This window comes from Geospiza fortis, unplaced genomic scaffold (genome assembly GCF_000277835.1).
Source record: "Geospiza fortis unplaced genomic scaffold, GeoFor_1.0 scaffold361, whole genome shotgun sequence".
Taxonomy (NCBI): domain Eukaryota; kingdom Metazoa; phylum Chordata; class Aves; order Passeriformes; family Thraupidae; genus Geospiza; species Geospiza fortis.
In genome coordinates this window covers 372368-385560 of record NW_005054356.1, presented here as the reverse complement: position 1 = coordinate 385560, position 13193 = coordinate 372368, and the positions used below count along the sequence as shown (strand labels likewise).

Sequence of the window (13193 nt, the reverse complement as noted above, 5' to 3'; positions counted from 1 at the left end):
TCCCTACTTAAACTTGTTTGTAAATGCCACCACCATGGACACTTGGCTCAGTCAATGGTCATTTTGTCCAGGGGTGGATGAACACTTAAGGACAAGCTTAAACCCAGGGCTGGGGTTAGTGAAAGTGCTTGGTTGCAAGGCACAGAAGAGAGGGTTTACTCTGAAGACAGAAGTGTTTTAGAGGATCTTCTGGGTTTTTGGTTTTTTTCATTTCCTTCTAGGACATAGCTTGAGGTCATTGGCAAGTGTGGTAAAAGGAGACAGAAGTGAAATGTTACCTTCACCTGGTTGGGTCTCCAAATCTGTCTTAATATTTCTCTTCTTGACTTTTGCATCTTTTTATTGCAACCATATGTGATTCTTTCAGCAACATGCAGTAATTTGTTTGGAAATACAGGGCTAAAGATGTGTCTCTTTACTGGCTTCTAAAACAACTGTGAAATAAGAGTTAAGAACTTTTATACAAATGAGTCCTAAACATATTGCAAATTCAGTTAAAAATAAATAAGTCCTTAGCAAAGATTTCAATAAACAGTAAGAGTAGTCGAATTAAAATATTTCCACTAAAATTAATGAGCCAATCCTGGAATGCTTAGACTGACTCTTAAGTGTGCTCTTTTAAAGGCTTTGAATATGTTTGCGTGCCTGAATTTCTATGGAGCATTTTGAATGCATGACAGATTATAATCTTCAATTATTTTAATTTGGTTTTCTTAATGGGCAAAATAGCTAAGAGCTTAATAATAAAAGACACTTACTGCTTATCATTTACATTATTTTATGTGTTCATTAATAATTATAATGGGTTTTATAAAACAAAAAAATCAAGTCTAAGTATCCTCAGGTCATGTTAGTGTAAATGTTGCATACAATTCTGTGGGAGATTTGGTAAATTGAGTGTTTTTTGAAGGGCTTTTTTGACTCCATATGTTTTAGAGCAAGACAAAGAACTCCAAAGGAAATTTATTTTCTGGTTCATTCTGTGGAAGGGAAATGTAACAGAGGAGAAACGTCCTGCTTTGCTTTCTCCAGATACATTTCCAGGCACGGTGCAGGGATGGGCAGAACCCAGACCACAGCCACCTTATGAAATTCTCTAAATATGGTTTATTAGGTACAGGAGTACTGTTGTTACAGTCACATCTTCTCTTCTGTCGGCTCAGTTGTCCTTGTTCATTCAGCTTTTCCTTACACACCCCATTTCCTGGCCCTCCAGGCTATTTTCTTTGCTGCTCTCTAAACAGTCTCCATTGGAACACTTCTTTTCCTGGCGATGCTGTGCTCCAAAAACTGTATGATTTATGGTCTCACTGATGCCCTCCAATCTGCTGACCACACAGCTTTGCATGCTCTGTCCCACCCCTGCTCCTGGCACGGGAGCATTGCAGGGATCTCTGGCGGTTTCTGTCGCTGCCAGGACAAGGGAGGAGGGCTTGGGAATTCAAACCCCTGCAGCAAGAAGGGGCAGTGCTGGGAGCACAAAGGGTGTGGATCAACAGGAGAGAAACAGTGATAAAATCTGATACCTCAGAGGAGCTCACCACTTGAAATTCTGTTCACCAGTAAAGTTTGTGGGAATGGTTTTGCTACCCAGTAAATCCTGACGGAGATGCACAACCCCTAAGATGTTATCTGTAAAAGCAGGATGCAATCCTGTGCCACAAACACTGCTTTTCTGTCTAAATGTGACATTGAGGGAAGGACAGCTTGGAAGGGCTTAGCCCTGTGTTGTCTCAAGAGTTGCAATGTTCATTTTCAAGCATTTCAGTTATTAGATCAGAGCCTGCAGTAGAAAATCCCCATCTTGTGAAATTGCACCATTTCTCCTGTTTCTGGGACTGCTGTGTAGGAACAAGGGCTGAGCCAGACTCTGGATGTTCTGAGTTGCAAACATTGCAGTGTTTTGGGTGGTTCCTCAGTGGTGTGAGCTCCAGGCACTCCCTGCTGGGCTGCAAGGCCACCCTGTCCTTGCTGGGATGGCAGCTCCAGAGAGGGCCTGGCTCTGCTGCAGCTCCCCTCTGGGGCTCTGGTGGCTGATCCCACAGTTTCCAGATGGTCCATTTGTATCTGTCAGAGTTATTGAGGGTTCCTGCATGGAAAATGCTCCCTGTGTTCATGAGGTAGGATGGGAACAAGGGATTGCATCTTCCAACATAAAGTGCCTTTTGATCTGGGACATTTTCCCTCACCAGTGAATCAATCCACTCCAAGCTCCATCCCGGAGGGGCTTTTTAGAGCATAAAAGCTGCTTTGCAAGCAAATTCCTTTTATGACAGTCATCAGCCATCATCATTCATCCTGCTCACATCATCATATGCAGAGTTGTATCATGCCAGGCACTGGAGAAGCTCAAAGCTCCAAGGGTTCTCTGAGTAAAAAATGTATAAATGCAGCTAAGGAAAACCATCCCTCTGCCATCTGTTCTGTAACCCAGAGCCCTGCATACCTCTTGACTGCATTATAAAAGGAGAGATAAATGAAAGGAAAATTCATGTGTATGTTCTCCAGTCAGAAGATTATCATATGGATCTGTTACCATCTTCACACTTCCCAGGCTGAATGAAGGAAAAAGTAACTCCCTTCTGAACCAGTAAATTCCCCCAACCTGTAATTTTTATTCCTGATTTAGTGAGTTCCTTGGGAATAGAGATGGCTTTTTTTTTATTACTATTATTATTATTATTATTATTATTATTATTATTAATGTAAACTGCTCCAGGAACCATTTCAGCAAAAGAAGTAAACTTTCCATTGTGTTCAGATAATGTTCTTAAGTTCTCAACAAGATTTAATAAATTGCACCCTGGGAATTAGGCAAATGAAACCTTTGGTCAAAATGTTACAGGATTACTTTAAAAATCTTTTTTTTATTATTTTTTAATCTCATTAAGAGGATAAAATTATATGCTCCAATATAAAAAGCATGTGTGTGATAAATATCTCCCTGGTAGTAAAATGTACTGTGCTTCATTGTCAATGGTCTTTGCAACTTTCTGTGACAAGTGCTACTTCTTACATTATTTTTTTTCTGAACACTTCACACCCTTGTATATTTTCTGGAAATGGATTTAAGTATAGGTAGGAGGCAAACCCTTGTGCTATGATTGCAATTAACAGCAAATAACGAGTCTTTGCTGAATATTTGCAGTGTATTTCCCCCATCTTTGTTTTGCTCAATGCAGTATAATTAGCTCATGGATTTCTCTCAGTATAATTGGCTGTGGGTCTTATGATATATTTCATCTCCTAGATCTGCAATGATTTACATACAGACAGCTTAGACCCTATTAATGCTAATAAAAGTGCTGCAAGGACATCCTATAGCGTGCACTTTATTAAACTGTACATAGCTTTCTTCGAGAGCTTGTGTTTATCTGCGTTTCCCAAAAATAAAATATAGTGCCTTTAGCACTGAATATTTAAATCCAGGCTCCTTTTCCCTGTTTCTGTCTCTCTCTATGCATTTCTAATGCTTCTATCACAATGGGATCTGGGTACTATATGCAACAGGAAATAGAGCAGAAAAATGTCCACTAACAGGCTCTTCCCTTCTGTGATTTGGGTTAAAACTGCTCCCATTTTGGTTCCCTGGAGTGTCTGCTTAGCTCTTTGGTGTTTCTGCTCAAGTACAGCCAGGCTGGGGCTGAATAGAAGTGCAAAATATCTTTGTTGGGTGCTTAGGGTTTTTTCCACCTTTTTTGAGGGTAAATTTACATTATAGTTTGTTTGGAGCTGTGCAGACACACACTGATAAAGACACACAGCTGTGTGTCCCACATTACCCTTTTTAATTTGTGAGGTGGGAACCCCACCCTGGCTCAAAGCTGGAGGTCCAGCAGTATCTTCCTGTTTGCACTTACCTTAAGCCAGGCTCCAGCTGTGGGTGTAGTGGGTTGGAGCTTGAACTCCCTGGTGTGGGCTGTGCACCTGCACAGACATTGCCACCAGCTCAATTTCCAGCCCTTCCCTCTGGCAGGGCAGAGCTGACCTTCTGAGAATGGGGACTGTGATCTTCAGCTCTCAAACTGGTGACAATGCTGTCACTGAAACCACAGTCGAGCAAGCAGTGCTTGATTTTAGTGCACCCTTCCTCACCCACAGATTTGCTAATGAAAGTTGAATTCATGGGTTGTCTGCTTGGGTCTTTCTTCCAAATTTCTGCTAGCCCCACATAAATCTGGACAAATCCTCCTGTGCAGCATGAGGGCTCTTTCAGTGTCCCCAGGCCCTCTTTTAAGTGACTGTACCAGTGTAAGTCCAGTCAGTTTTCTCAGTGCTAACAGTGTAACAAGCAGTGAATCCTTTGGAGAGAAGACAAATGGAGCTGTGTCTATTCCCTGACCTGCAGCTCCAGCGGCGCAGGTGCCGCGCGGATCAATCCTGGCAGTGCCTGTAATAACTGACATGATTAGCCATTAGCAGGAGCAGACAGCTTGGTGGGGGAAGTACAAAGAAAACAGTGTACAAACTTGGTAATGATCTGGACAAAGGTATCAAAGGAGGGTCTGGGAGCCAGGGTTCTGATATTGCCCTGCACGGACATGTTCAGCATCTTGTCAGCCTCCTGTGTCAGGAGAGGGAGGAATAGCAGAAGGTCACATATGGGAGGAGTGTGCAGCAGCCCACAGCCCCATCTCAATTCCTTTGCCTGACAAGCAAAGCCTCCTCTTCCCTTGGGAAATGACCTTCTCTCCCCACATCCAGGCTGTTTGGGGGACACAGGATCCCACTAAGTTCACTCGGGCCCCTCCAAGGGTGCAGCTGCTGTAGCAGAAATGCCAACATGCATTCAGCTACGAGGGCTCTATTATCTTCCCACTACTTCGTTGTATTCATAGACCTGTTAGGGAAAAATTTATGCACATCGCTTCTTACAGTGCCAAGACACTTTGTGATGGTGCAGGGGGTGGTAATTTATTTGTACCTTGCACTTTCTTTCGGGAATAGTCATGCTGTTGCAAGAACTTCTTTCAGCATTTGATCAGAAAATTAAATTTGTGTTTAAAGAGATAGTCAGGGTTGCTAGGACAACATATTAACCTCCCTCCTTTTTTTCCTCAGCTCTGTCTCCAAGGTTCATGGAACTCACTGTGCTGTACTCAGCTTGTAGTGTTGTTCTCAAGGTGCAGGAGGGAAGGGCTTTCAGAAACAGTGTCCAAAACATATTTTTCCTCAATAAATGATCACATGAAATGGTAATATCCCACTGGGCATTCCCAGGCTGGCCTTGTCAAGCCAGCAGGGTTGGACAAAGAGGAGCAAACAGCCCCGTTCATGGAGTTTCATGGGAGTATTTTTGTGCACAGTCACCAGGACTGAGAATACAATGGGGGAGCTTGCAGACAGCGTTTTCAGAAATGATTAATGGCTGGGAGACTCTGGGTATGGCTGAAAAATTTGGACACTTTCAGGAGACCGGGATTTCAGTAATATGTAAACAGTGGGGTTTGCGCATTTTAGGCTCTTCCACATCTCAGTTGAAAAGTCACAATTTCAATGATTTCTCATGAATTAAAAAGGAGCAAAACAGCTGAAACTTTGTGGAATGTACTTTTCATGGCTTTTCACCAAATCTTTGGCGTTCAGCTCCCTTGTCAGGACTGACAGTGGTATTATATCTCTGCAGCCTTCAGGCTCAGATCTTTTAAAGTTGCTGAAACATCCATATGGCTTTTGTCCAGAACTTATGGATTCCTGTCTCTGTTATTTCCTCCAGATCCGCTCCGATAAGGACAAGGAGATCCACATCAGGTACAGCATTACTGGAGTGGGAGCCGACCAGCCGCCCATGGAGGTCTTCAACATCGACCCCGTGTCTGGCAGGATGTACGTGACGCGCCCCATGGACAGGGAGGAAAGAGCTTCCTACCACGTGAGCATCAGACATCCTGACTGTCAGCTGGGCCCACAAGCTCAAAGCACAAGTGCTGGGTTCAAGAAGGGGCACGCTAGATCAGCCAAACCCATGCAGAGTGTGGGCTGGTGGCAGCTGAACGTGAGCCAGATGTGCCCAGGTGCCCAGGAAGGCCAATGGCACCTGGCCTGTATCAGCAGTGTTGTGGCCAGCAGGACCAGGGCAGTGATTGTCCCCCCGTGCTGGGCACTGGTGAGGTCACTCCTCAGATCTGGGGCCAATTTTGGGCCCCTCACCACATTGAGCGTGTCCAGGGAAGGGTGGCGGAGCTGGGGAAGGGGGGAGAGAGTGAGTTTGATGAGGAGCAGCTGAAGGAGCTGGGAGGGTCAGCCTGCAGAAAAGGAGGCTCAGGGGAGACCTCATCACTCTGTGACTCCCGGGAAGGAGGTTGTAGCCATGTGGGTTGCTCTCTTCTCCCAAGTAAGAAGTGACAGAACAAGAGGAAATGGCTTCAGGTTGTGCCAGGAGAGATTGAGGTTGGATATCAGGAAAAATTTCTTCACCAAAAGGGCTGTCCAGCCCTGGCACAGGCTGCCCAGGACAGCAGTGAAGTTACCATCCCTAGAGAGATTGAAAAGCTGTGTAGATGTGGCACTTGAGGACATGGTTGAGTGATGGGCTTGGCAGTGCTGGGGGAGCAGTTGGACTTGATCTGAGAGGGCTTTTCCAACCTAAACAATTCTGTGATTATATGAAAGTGGAGATAAACTGATGTCTTTTTCAGACACAGAGCCATTTGTTTAAAATGGTGCAACTTCACATTGCTTGTTAAATCCATGCAAATTTATGTGTAGACTGAACCACCCAAAACCATGAGAAGCCAGTCACTACATTAGCATGTCTTGGGAAATTACTAATTTAAGAATCATTACTGCATCTAAACATGCAATAATTGCTATAGTCATTTTTCACTTTAATTCACCAGGAGATGTTCAGGCAGTATGATGGGGGTGTGTCAGATAGGTTTTTAAATACGCAGATAGGCTAATATTAAATATCAGGGAATTAATTAAGATTAATTACACTCAAAAGTGATGGTGCCTCGTGCTATCCTAGCTCATAAAATGCTCTACCTGCAGAATGCTCACACTGTAATTGACTGCCGTGTTTTGATATAAATCCCAGCTCTTATATTGCACAGTGTAATTGCACAGCAGATCCAGTCCCACAAATTGCTAAAAGAATAGGTTGCCCCTTGCATGATAGCCCTGCAAAAATTTCAAACATTTTCTGCATCAGCTGGAGTGGTTGTGAAAGGCTGTTTCATGGGTTGCTATCAGCCCTAGCCCATCTCCTGGCATGGTAATAGCCCTTCCCAGGGAGGCTGTAATGCCAGCAGAGTGCACGGGTCACTTCCAGTGACACCGCATCCTGAACGGCGCCGTCGGAGACGCACATTCTGTCAGCTTTATCAGGTATCCAGTTAACCATGTTGACACAGCTTCTGGGCTGGGGTGGAAAGATAAAGAAAATAGATTACCTCTTTAGTTGGGTGGAAAAAGAGATTTCCCCTGGGTAAAAGGAGATCTGAAGAAAAATTATTTTATACTCTGTGAACAAGAACAATTATTTTGTTTGTTGTGCCTAGGAAAATATGAAGAGAGGTTGTTTTGGAGAAGAAATATTTGAGATAAAGTGTGTGTCATCTCAGTGTTGTTGATATTGTTTCAGCAGTGCCAGGTTATTATACCAGTCTAGTCAATAATAAAAAAGTTAAGACTTTTGATGGAGCCTCTGTGATGTCTGCGATCAGACACTCACAGTCAAAAACATGAGATGAAACAAATTTTGTCCTCCATCCCTAAAAAACCGTGTGCCCCTTAAAAATGAACTGAACCTACCAGTCACAGTGAATTCAGCAAATTGAATTCTTGCCTTGTCAAAGGTGATGGGATGAATCTGCCTTGTACATAACACAGGATTTCCAGCCTTTGCTGTTCCTCACAGAAGCCTTGAACTAGTGGCATCCATATGTAAATAAGCATATTCATACTCTGAAGGTTACAGGAAGATGTATTTTATAGAGAGAATAACTGATAAGTATGTTATGAGACCTTATAGACAGGAATACTGAATGATAGAAAAATCTTTGTCAGGAGAACAGTAGAAGGTGATGAAGAACATTTTAAGTTGTGTCTGTAGATGACCTTTAGATCCTTCAGCCTCAGTAGCAATGGATTGATGATTTCTTGAACCATCAATCCATTGTAAAGGGTTCATTTATTAAGCCTTTACAAAACCTTTATAAATACACCGTGCACAAAGCAGTGACCCAAACGCTGGAGAGGAAACTTACAGTGCTGAAAATGGAAGAAATTTGGCCCATTTCCAGAAAGAAAATAAAGTTCAAAGTTTTGGGTAGTGGAGGGTTTGAAGAAGCCAATGAATTTATGCCACTTCATAGAGCCCAGTCTCTAAGTGATAGGAAAGGCAACATGAAGCCAGGTTTGAACTGAGTGCTGGAAGAGCAGTGACTGAGGTGTAGCTTGGATGTGAACTTGAGAGCTTGGCCACCTTTAAACTTAAGATCTACTGTAGGTTCCTTTAGCTTGAATTGGTAGCTTTGCTCTTGAGTGAGAATGTCAGTGGAGCTGCAAGGCACCGCTGGTCCCTCTGACCCAGCAGGACATGGGTTCTGTGTCTGTTCTGTGCAGCCTTGTGTTCCAGCTGAAGGTGGGTGCATTTACACAGCTTCAGGTTTTCTGCAGCCCCAAAAAAACCCAAATCTTTTCAGCATCTCTGTCACTCTCGAGTGTTGTCCTTGCTGCTTTTGTTCCCAGGTAATCTAAAAACTAATTATAAAAGAAAGAACAATAATTTGCAAGTCTTTGTAAGGCTACATATCAAGAGTTCTGTTTCATTAACTCCCACATTTTCAACACATATTTTCTTATGCATAATTATCTGTATTGCTTCAGGACTACCATTTTTAAAATACTAGTGTTTTAACACTCCCTGCATTCCGCAAGCCATTTGTCTGATGAAACCTGCCTCGTTGCCTAAGGTGAAACAGATTTTTTTCTAATTAGATCAGGAGTTCTGCAGCAAAACTTCCCCTGTTTTTGTGATCATTCTTGAACTTTTAGGGAGGATCATTCCGAGCTTGAGTTATGCAGAGGTGTATGTGCCTCTGGGACTCAGAGCCCCTGCCCAGGTGCTGTGTGTGCTGGTGAGAGCAAGTTCAGCTGTATTTTGGCCTCATCTGTTTGTGTCTACACTGCAAACCAGAGCACAAACCCCCCAGGGACCTCACAGACATCCCAGACACAGAGTCAGCTGAAAATATGAGCAGAGAAAAGCAGAAAGGGCTCTGCAGCCACTAAACCAACCCCACGTTGTGGTGTGGAACTGCACAGGCGGCATTGAGCGGTGTCCTGGGAGCCACCCTGGTGTCATTAGTGCCGTGGGACACACAGCCAAGGGACACACAGCTGTGTGAGACACATCCGTGGGACACACAGCCATGGGACACACAGCAAGGGACACACAGCCATGGGACACACAGCCATGGGACACACAGCCAAGGGACACACAGCTGTGTGAGACACATCCATGGGACACACAGCCATGGGACACACAGCCATGGGACACACAGCCGTGGGACACACAGCCATGGGACACACAGCCATGGGACACACATCCATGGGACACACAGCAAGGGACACACAGCTGTGGGACACACAGCCATGGGACACACATCCATGGGACACACAGCAAGGGACACACAGCCATGGGACACACAGCCATGGGACACACAGCCATGGGACACACAGCAAGGGACACACAGCAAAGAACACACATCCATGGGGCACATCCCCCACATTTCTCTGCCTCTCACTGTGGCAGGTGTGTGCTGCATCTCCCCTTGCAGGCAGTCCCTGAAATGTTCCCTGCATGCCAAGGAAGTTGCAGCAGGTAGTGATATTTAATATGCATGAGTTCTCTTGGCCTTATTTAGCTGCGCTCCCCAGGTCCCGTTTGTGCTGCTGACAGAATTAGTGGCTCTGAATGTCTTTTCTGATCCAGACACCAGCTTCATATTAAGCTGCAGTTAGGCCTGGCAAGTACAAGGGATAGAAAATTGGTAGCTTAGTTTTCCAAGACGTTTTTTCAAGCTCTGTTTTCAAAAGACATCAGCATAAACATGTCAGTAAGTAATCATTGCTTATGATACTCAAGTAATATGCATTATAGGGAAACTTTGAAGCAAGTCCTAATCCAGTTCCAGACACATGTATGCACTGTCAGCTTCAGGCTGATGAAATACTCCCTCAGAAATGGCTGGAGCAGAACAGGTGGGTTACAGACTGACAAAGAGTTGTTTTAAATGCAAAGGAACAAAACAATTTTATTACAAATTAAGGGATAATTCCAGTATTTTGAGCCATGTTGAATAATGCCAGCCATTTGTGTCACAATGCTCTAAATTGAACTTTTAATCACAATTAAGAGCACACAAATTAGGCATGACATTGTATGCTTATTGCTTAAAGGCTCTGTCACTGATTGATAATGTATATTTGTATTAGTAGTATTAGTGCCTAAGTAATATTCATATTTAACACAATTCACTGTGTTGACTTTGACTAACTACCTTCAGATACCACCAGCCTCCAGTGTAATCAATAATCATGATACCAAATCATTTGTATGCCAACAGCTACATTTACACTGGAAACTGTCAGTAGGAAAACCTCAGAGACCTGTGGTAGCTGCTGCTGAATATGATAGCAATAATTGTCACACTTTTAAGCAATATTTGTTAAAGAATATTGAGCCAGCTCCTTGGCTGGTACAGCAGATGATGCATCAGCTAGAGATTAGTTGGCTACGTGTATTAATTTTTCAGAATCCTTTGCAAGGTATTTAATTTGATTTTATTCCTTCTTCACTCCTGTCATGTTCTTCCTCTTGGGGAAAACGTAAATATTTCAAACTGACTTTATAAATGTTTCTTAACTGTCTCTTGAGGCACCCACCAGCTCCCATTTGAATACTTGTGCGTGCCCCATGTCTGGCATGTGTCCTGTGGCCCAGGTCATGCTCACAGAAATGAGCCCCATCTCAGCCATTGAGGAATGGCTCCAGAACAAAGTGTGTTGTCCAGCTTGAGGATGCCTCATGAATACCAAAAGTAGGACAAAAGACTGAGGGAGAAGATGAATTAAGGAAGGGGAATGTAGTATAGATCTGCCTTGGAGATCCAGCCAGTTTCCCAGCAGACAGATTGACCCCCTGGAGTCCCTCCTTCCTCTCTGCTGAGGATGGTCTCTAATGGGGAATTGTCTCTTAACAAGGAATGGTTTTTAGCAGGAAGAGCTCCCATTGAGTTGAAACTGAACCCTGTGGCTCAGGGCTCCCTTCTCCCTTTGCCACAGCTGGCACTGACCACAGGGAAGCCACATGTTGTGGGAGATAGGGAGGCATTGGCACATGAGAGCTGTTCAGAGAGAACAGGCAGAGAAAATGAATGCAAAAAAGCACAAAAGGAAAGAAATGTTCACTGAAGCCAGGCCAAAAAAAGGAGCAGGAGAGAGGCTGCCATCTTCCTGGCACTGCAGATGCTGAGCCAGGACACCAGTGACCACACCAGTGTGCCCAGCACTGCCTGCCTCCTATAGCTTAACCCAGCACTGGTGCTGGGCTCAGGACACTTGAGCATGTCACCACAGGTTTGATGAGATTCCTGCAGTCTTGCTTATTGAATTTTTTTTGCCTTGAGTGCAGGCAGTAATGCGCTGATGGGTACATGTGCTCAGTGAGTGCAACAAGCAGATAGATGTGCATTGCTGAGAAATCCCTTGCTCCTGGAGATTTCAAACAAAAGCTATCGAATGTAATTAAAAATTTGTAGGGGGAGAGTCAGATCTGAGGGGGGAGATACCAGCTTTGCTCTCTGCTTTATCTCTGAATGGAACCATTTCCGCTGCTGGAAATGCTGTAAGAGAGAGCCCAGTGCTGCCTCAGTTTGAAGATAATAACTTTAATTTTAGCTCTGAATTACTTTTTTTCAAAGACAGTCTGACCTCTGACTGTAAAGTTATTGAATTGCTACATCTGACATGATGAAGGATAGCTCAACAGGTGGGAGCCAAAGCAGTTCCTGTGTAGGAAAGAAATGCAGATATTAAGAGCATTGCAAGTCATGAAACACAAATGGTACACCTTGTATTGAAAGCAAAGCTGGACTTCTTCAGGCTTTAAAGAAAACGTGCTGCTTAATTTCCTTTGAAAAAAAAAAAAAGTGTTTTTCTCCCAGCTCATTTCATGTGGCAGTTTGTTCTCTTTGCTTGATTAAATGTTAATCCAGCCCATCCTAATGGTGTGCAGCTCCTTTTGTTAAGCTCTGGACTTCTGAGCACCATACATGAAGGGGAAAGTTGCATCAATCACCAGCACAGCGAGAGTGAAAGACAGGAACCAGGGCTAATGCAATTAGCACATTTATTTGTCATGCCTCACAGGAGCTGGAGACCTCCCTGTAAAGTCAGCTCTGACTCCCAGCAGCAGCCTGATGGTGTGGGGAACTGCTGGGAGGGAGCAGAGGCCTCCATCCTGCTGGATGGCAGAGCTGGCGTGTCCCTGTCCTTCAGCCCCATCTCCCAGCCAGCCCTGGCACAAACAGGTTGCCCAGAGGAGCTGTAGCTGTCCCATCCCTGCAGGTGAAGCACAGGTTGGATGGAGCCTGGAGCACCCTGATCCAGTGGAAGGTTCCCTGCCTGTGACAGAGGGTTGGAGCTAGATGAGCTTTAAGGTCTTTCCAGCCCAGCCCATTGTGTGACTCTATGAAGCTGATGTCCTCTGAAGCCTCAGTTCCCTCTCGGGTTTCTGTGCTTGAAAAGGCTCCCAAGGTATTAGAAAGTTTTTTTTCTCAGCCCCACGACCAAAGAAGAAGTCGAGATTTCTTGGCTCTGCTTTTCAGAGTTGTTTATTTTTCCTTATCTATAGCATTCTTTCTCTGACCTGCTGAGATCTGTCTGGCAGGTCAGTTAAATCCTCAGAATTCTACTTTTTCACCCTGTGATAAATTAACTAATATTCTACTCAAATTCTTGTGGCTTGTAAATCCTCACACAAAGTTGATAATTGTTTCCATGGACTAAAATCAAAGGCAGAGGTGTCTTTGACTCCGTGCCAAGGTCTCTGAGCCCCTCTCCAGAGTCTGGAGTCCTCCAGGGCAGCCAGAGGAATGTCCTGGGTTCTGACAGTTCCCCAGCCCACCGGCCCTGTGGGATGTGACGCCATCCCGAGTGCCATCCCCTGTTCTCGTGGCAGGGTG

At 44.4% G+C, this 13193-nt stretch overlaps 1 protein-coding gene across 1 annotated transcript in view; it reads left to right on the top strand.

Moving 5' to 3' along the window:
- Positions 1–13193, top strand: part of LOC102040724 (cadherin-4) — a 412700-nt gene that overhangs the window by 311210 nt on the left and 88297 nt on the right. Inside the window, exon 4 of the mRNA XM_031059080.1 lies at positions 5717–5872. Coding sequence (XP_030914940.1) covers positions 5717–5872 — 156 coding nt within the window. The remainder of the gene's footprint in view (positions 1–5716; positions 5873–13193) is intronic.